General features: G+C 40.8%; 1 protein-coding gene across 2 annotated transcripts; it reads left to right on the top strand.

Annotated features, from left to right (window-relative positions):
* The first annotated feature begins 1,122 nt into the window (after positions 1-1,122).
* Positions 1,123-5,641, top strand: fezf2 (FEZ family zinc finger 2). 2 transcript variants are annotated; one of them, XM_072582460.1, is made up of 5 exons: positions 1,123-1,338; positions 2,471-3,329; positions 3,484-3,618; positions 3,979-4,111; positions 4,909-5,641. In XM_072582460.1, exons 2-5 carry the CDS (start codon positions 2,520-2,522, stop codon positions 5,163-5,165), a joined length of 1,335 nt encoding a protein of 444 aa, XP_072438561.1. In that variant the 5' UTR covers positions 1,123-1,338; positions 2,471-2,519; the 3' UTR covers positions 5,166-5,641. The 2 variants fall into 2 exon arrangements, with proteins under 2 accessions (XP_072438561.1, XP_072438560.1); XM_072582459.1 differs by lacking the exon at positions 1,123-1,338 and having other exon boundaries at positions 2,063-3,329.
* The last annotated feature ends 962 nt before the right edge of the window (positions 5,642-6,603 follow it).

Below are 6,603 nucleotides of genomic sequence, written 5' to 3'. Positions count from 1 at the left end.
TCTAATGCTCTGCAGGAATTTACAATTCTAATACAGAACAAACAACCCGCCCCTTAAATTAGTACAACAGAAAGAGAAAAGGGTCAGACAGCATCGCTGATTAAACATTAACCCTTCGAGTGCTACTGCAACATTCCGACAATCACATTCCACAAGTCCTATCGTTCTGATTTGCCCCTGAATATTGCAATACAGTCACTCCGCTCCGTTTCCCTCACGATTCGGTTTAGTTGGGGGTCTTTAAAAATAATGATCTCCAAAAATGAGAACTGGGAACCCACAGAGACTGCGCCGCACCGCACAATAAAATGAACCGCAATTAATGAAGCATTAATTTGAATGTGATTCTGTCAAACCAAAGAACCTGCAATATACGACTACAGCAAAAGTTAGCAGGAAGCGCACCACATCACAACACAGGGCATTACAATATTTACAGTGCACGTAGTCTCAGTTTGTTTTATGTTCTCGGGAAAAGGTTTACACTCTAAGAAATGCCTCCACCCTGCTGCTCCTTTTCCGAGTCCCCTTAGCTTCTAATTATTTCAGTGGAGTACTTGCCCTGACAATTGCTGTAGAAAGCAAAATATACCCAAATACAGTGTAAACCCCCAAATCGCTGTTCTCACTCAATCGCCTACAGCCAGTAGTAATATGAAATAAGGCACAAAATCGGGCAGAGTGTAAGAAAAATTAGCATCCTGGTTTAAAGTTCAAAACAAAAAAAATAGTCAAACGATCAACAGCGAGTACAGGTCCGCGATGGTCCGAAGATCATTTGTTAAGCTCTTTTCACGATTACTTTTGATGGTGCCTAGTTGTTTAGCCCTTTTTGGTGCAGCCTCAATCAATTCTGCGATAATAATTTGTTGTACTTCTCAGGTGAAATCGTCTGCAAACAGGAGAATTAAAACGGCCCCAAATGAACAGGCACTTGGCCATTGTAGAGAGAACACAGAACTTTTTGGGAGTAAATTCCAGGAACTTTCTGAAAAGGCTTGTTAAAGGGAGTCTTTTCATTGCTCGCTTTTACCTCTGGCCAGGCGCAGTCTTTTTTCTTCGGTTCCTAATCCGCATCGTAACGCGTTTTTTTTTCCCAAACAAGGGAAAAAAAAGAACACAAAACCGGGTTCCACGCGGTGCTTTAGTGGCTAAAATTGAAAGAGCCGCTTCACAAGGGCACAACAGTATGAATCGCTTTGGAAAATTGGCTGTTCTGAATAGGTGAAGGAGGAAAACGTTTAATCGGGTCCTGGGGAGATTCTGAGATTGCAATCTGCTATTGCCACAGGTGGAATCTGGACTTTCGCCCCTGAAATCCCCAAAATTGAGAGTGAGGTACCGAATCAGAAAGAAATGCGCCCTTTTTTTAACTTTTGTAAAATATGTACAAGTTTTAGATGCACGCCGCGTGACTACGTAGCGAGAAGTAAAACAGGGAAGATTGTACTCAGCAAACCGCCTTCAAAATGTATTCAGTACAATGCAGTATCTATACTTCAATCCGTGCGAATAATGAACACTTTTATCTTCGCGCTGTGATTTTTGTAACTTGCAGCAGGAATGTGTGTGTGTGTGTTGGGGGAGGGATGGTGGGGAATTGGGGGGGGGGGGAGATGAAGGGGTGTTAAATTCCAAATTAATAAAAGACAATTGTTTTAGAATTGCTTTAGGCTTAAATTGTCCGTTGCATGCATTATGTTACAAAGGCATCATTCCTTATTCATTCAGGATGTAATTTCTCCAGGTCCTAGCTGGGCTTGGCTGACGAGATTGAGTTCAAATGAATGTTTCATCATGTTTAAAAAATCTGGAGCATTAGCTTTTCTACAAAGATATGATAATGATTAATAGTGAGACTGCGGCAAACTGCTTTTTTTTCTAACCATTTAAAAAGCAGCCCATAAGCGATGTAAACAGACCTAGCGATAGATTAAAGCATATTAAATGCACAATTATTTTTTCATACCCCCACAGCCACTTCGCCCACGAGCATTGTGGGTGCTGGTGGGAGATTGGAATGGGCTGATGCTATTTGGATGTCACCTTGCTAAGTGACTTCATGTGATGTCAGCTAAATGCAACAGACAGTGATCTCACACTGATGAGGATGTGTGCTATCAAAATGTGACAGTATAGCCACACGCAGTCCTTGGATAATCTGCTCCGCTCTCTAGTAAATGTAGAACCCGTTAAGAATAGACGTCTGGCACATCACTCCTCAGTAAGTTAGTAATCGGAATTTCCAGTATCAAACTGGTGATTTGTGCATACAGTAAAGCTTTTAAAATCTAGCAGCAAGATTTTCGCTGTCCCTGTAATTCGTTCTTTTGTGCTGCTTAATGAGCATTAATCTGGTGCCCCTCGGTGCCATTGTTCATGGAGATGTTGATTTGAATGTAAATGGGTGACATGCCAAACGCAAGGTGCTTATTAAATTGATGTGTGTCTTGGCTTTCCTGGAATGCAGGGGAGATCAGAGCGGCTCTAGTCAGCGGCTGCTCACACCAAGTCCTGGGATGGCAAGCTCTGGTCATTTGGAGACAGTTGTGTCCTGTCCCAGGCAGACGGCAAGGAATGGAGCTTCCGCCACGAGCTGCAATGGAGCTACCCCAAAGGCACTGGCCTTTTCCATCGAAAGGATCATGGCCAAAACCTCAGAACCAAGGAGCCATACTGAACAAAGACAAAGCTTGGAGAAAGCCGAAGGCAAAAAGGTTGGGAAATTGTGTTCTCCTGTCCCGTGTATGCTTCCTATCCAACCATTCCCTTATGACTTGCAAGCTAAAGCTCTCTTGAACTATTCTGAGGTATGGAAGACTAACCTGAGGGGGTCACTTTGTACTTCTGCGGCAATGTGTAAATCAAACTGTGGGATGTGCTGTAAAACTGACTTAACTTTAGGCCCTTCTATGATGACTGCAAACAGACTGATTAAACCCCAAGTCATAAACCAAACGGTCGCTATGCCCGCCAACGGTTCCCTTTATTATTTCAACTATCTGGACACTACCTACCACCCTTCAGAGTTGCTTCATGGACATCACATCTTCCCATCTCACATCCTCGGTTCTCAGCCCCCAGCCTCGCTTTCCGCTCACCAGAAACTTCTTTTGTTGGAGAATGCTAAATTTGCCAGCTTGGCCGCAGAGAAATATCCAACGCCACAATTTCCTCACAAAGAACGGATCCCAGGACAGCTGGACCAAGTGATCAAAGAAAACAGCAGCTTTCCAGTCGAAAAGAATGTAATTAAAAATCATCAAAAACTGAGCAACACCTCAAACGATGGCAAACCCAAAAACTTTACCTGTGAAGTGTGTGGAAAGGTAACGTGAAGATTGAAGCGCAAATCGACCACAACGTTTTGTTTTTCGCTGATAATGGATACTGTTCTCGTGAGAGAAAAGACAAGACTAACATCAACTGTGCAGCTCCAAGACAAATTACATGTTCATTGTTTTTATTTTCTTCCCTTTCCAGGTTTTTAACGCACATTATAACTTAACACGCCACATGCCAGTTCACACTGGGGCCAGACCGTTTGTGTGCAAGGTCTGTGGGAAAGGGTTTCGACAAGCTAGTACCCTGTGCAGACATAAAATAATCCATACACAGGTACGTGCTCGCGTCTTCCCTTATTATCCAGTATTTTAACACTCGACAATATCCTGATTAACTTATTAGCCGTTTCCTTTTCTGGTATTTGGTTTCAGTAATACATGGGAAATGACATACAGACACTATATAGACGTTGTATGCAATCCTACTTTAATAGCATCGGCTCGTGTTTCAGTTGGAAGTTCTTTTTTTCCAAATCTACGTTTAAATTGTTCACATATAATAATATCTGTTCTGGGACTAAACTTCGCGCATGCCTTGTGCCTTTGCTGCATTTTTGTCCCAGTTCGTTTCATTTCTGCTTAACTGTGTTTATCCGGCCGTCGGTCGCCAATGACTTCTGTGATTCATTCTCAGGAGAAACCTCATAAATGCAATCAGTGCGGAAAAGCTTTTAACCGAAGCTCCACTCTCAACACTCACATTCGGATCCACGCTGGTTACAAACCTTTTGTTTGCGAGTTCTGTGGGAAAGGATTTCACCAAAAAGGTACGGTACTTTTCAAAGTAGCGTCTACTTAATTGGAATTAGTCTTCACACGAGCTATCTATTTGGCTCCGTGCATCCATCATATTTAACCCTTAAGTGGATGCATAGTCTTGCCAGTGCCTGCTCCAAATGTGTGTCCCTTTCCAGGAAAACGTTAATGTATATTAAATTAGTACAACAGGCATAGTTCCATTCTGCCTCTACTTTCTAGTTTAATTTACTTTATTTGATAATTTAATAACATTAATTCAGTTAGCCCGACTAATTCCATTGATAAGACACCGTCATATTATACATCCTACAGAACTATAGAAGAAATTAGAAGGATAGAACTGAGGACTATAACATTGTTAGAGACAGATGGAGACGTCGCAAAAGTATAGTTAGTACTCCCGATTTCCAGTGAAGATCACCGGAAGGAACGGTGCCATTAAAAAGGCATTTCTCCGCAACATGACTCGGGTATAGCTGCCAAGCTGAATCCAACCTATTACAAATCAGCCGTGCCATTTTGAACTAACCCTCTTCTAATACGGCTCCTTAATTTGGGTTGTGGGTCAGAAGCTTGACCTCAATCTAATTCCTAATCTGACAGTTTTTTGCAGTCCTCTGTTGATTGAGACAAAGTTTGACAACTTCTTGACTCCCATACGGGCAGACTAACACAAGACTGCTTAATGAAGCCTCGCTTCTTCTTAACATAGAAATTCCCTCATCTGAAATTAACTTAATTGTGAACTCCTGACCTTGTGGTGGGGGGGAAGACTTTCACTAACTTTCTTTATTTTTTCCGCTAGGAAACTACAAAAATCACAAACTGACTCACAGCGGAGAAAAACAGTTTAAATGTAATATCTGCAACAAAGCATTCCATCAGGTGTATAATTTAACGTTTCATATGCACACGCACAACGACAAAAAGCCCTTCACTTGCGGCACTTGTGGGAAAGGATTTTGCAGGAACTTTGATTTGAAGAAGCATATAAGGAAATTACACGACGGTAACTCCGCCACAGCCCCAGCGAACGAACGTTCAAGGGTGGGGCAAAGTTAGTTTTATAGACTTCGATTTAAGGTTTTTGGGCGGACAATCATTTCTGTACATTGCATTTTGAAGTAAGATCTATTTGAGATTGTTCGATGCACTGCAATGCTCTTTACTTCGCACACAGTTATGCAACAGTGGACAATTCATAAGATAACTTTCCACACTTGAATTTGTATGTTTAAATGGATCGAAGTCTGTGCAGAAAAAAAACTACCGAGACGCGACAGCATGTCTTAGTCCTACAATATTCCAAAAGTGTTGTGAATCAATCGTAATGTAAATATTCATGTTAATTAAATGTCTTATATCATTATTTTTTCTGTATTGTAGTATTTTATAAATGAAACTTACCGTGGATTGGTAAATCTTACATTTTAAAGTATTTGTTAGGACGTTGATTCGTTTGCATTTCTGTACATTTTAATCCCGTTGTAAAAATTGAACGTGTCTACCTGCAAAATAAAAAAAATAAAGTTTTCAAATTTGCATTTATTTGAATTGCACAGATACGCAAATATGGTGCGATAGCTGCTCTGTTTATTCACAAAGCAAGAACATTACTCTGGGCAACGATACAAACTGATAAGAAGATAGATTATTTGTTGACTTTTAACAATAAGGTACTGCACATATTACTGTTGAAATGTTATCTTTATATTTGAAATGCATTGTTTTTACTCAAGGTAATAGAGATTAGGAAGCACCCGGCTCGTTTTGCACTAAATACGTCTTCGAACAGTTTCAAAGAACAAATCTCTAGCATTTTGTTACTTTTGCTGGCAACTGAGAAGTGACTCGGAGACGTGCTTGTGCCAAGGGAGGGAAGGAAAGCTGTTAACATGTCTCCACGCAGAGCAGATGGGTGAGCTCGATGGTTTTAACGTGAAGATTGGTCAGTGGACTTGTTCCCAGTATCTCGTCCTTCCTCAGCATTCCACTTGTTCAAATAAACGCCGCAAATTGCTTGTCTCGCGTCACTTAAGTCGCATAAAGTTGACTTGTTTTAAAAAGGGGGGCAGATAAAAGTGTCAAATGTCATCCAGATTGATTCATTTTAAAGCAGATATTCCTGACCTTTTAAAGAAAATAAACGGCACGTTTTAACACAAATAAAGACACTGATCTCAAGAACTGTCTTAGAAATGTGTTCCAACTTGTGCGCCCGAAATCACTTTAACACGGCGAAACAGACATTTTTTTAAAAAAATGCAGTTTACTGACTCGATTTCGCACTTTTCATAAAGTTCTCATGGGACGATTATCTTGATGGCACTCTCAATAACTTTTAGGAAAAACTGGTGAGAGAGTTTGTTAATCAGTGCGGGCAATTGGAAAATGGAAATCACCCGGTGTATTTGCCGTGTTTTATTTTTTAAAATACTGAAATAAATCCAACGGTGAGAGAATTCCGATTTCATTAAAGTGGATAAGTCTTTCCGTTTCC

The sequence above is a fragment of the Chiloscyllium punctatum genome, chromosome 12 (assembly GCF_047496795.1).
Source record: "Chiloscyllium punctatum isolate Juve2018m chromosome 12, sChiPun1.3, whole genome shotgun sequence".
In the NCBI taxonomy this organism is placed as follows: Eukaryota; Metazoa; Chordata; class Chondrichthyes; order Orectolobiformes; family Hemiscylliidae; genus Chiloscyllium; species Chiloscyllium punctatum.
Note: the sequence above shows the minus strand (reverse complement) of the source record. Positions and strands in the feature narration are given on the sequence as shown.

What these genes read in the sequence shown, in the direction of transcription:
- fezf2 (XM_072582459.1), top strand. Translation starts at nt 2,442, where the DNA reads ATGTGTGTCTTGGCTTTCCTGGAATGCAGGGGAGATCAGAGCGGCTCT. An exon ending in CCTGTGAAGTGTGTGGAAAG is followed by an intron (nt 3,330 to 3,483) that starts GTAACGTGAAGA and finishes TTCCCTTTCCAG; the next exon opens with GTTTTTAACGCACATTATAA. An exon ending in ATAAAATAATCCATACACAG is followed by an intron (nt 3,619 to 3,978) that starts GTACGTGCTCGC and finishes ATTCATTCTCAG; the next exon opens with GAGAAACCTCATAAATGCAA.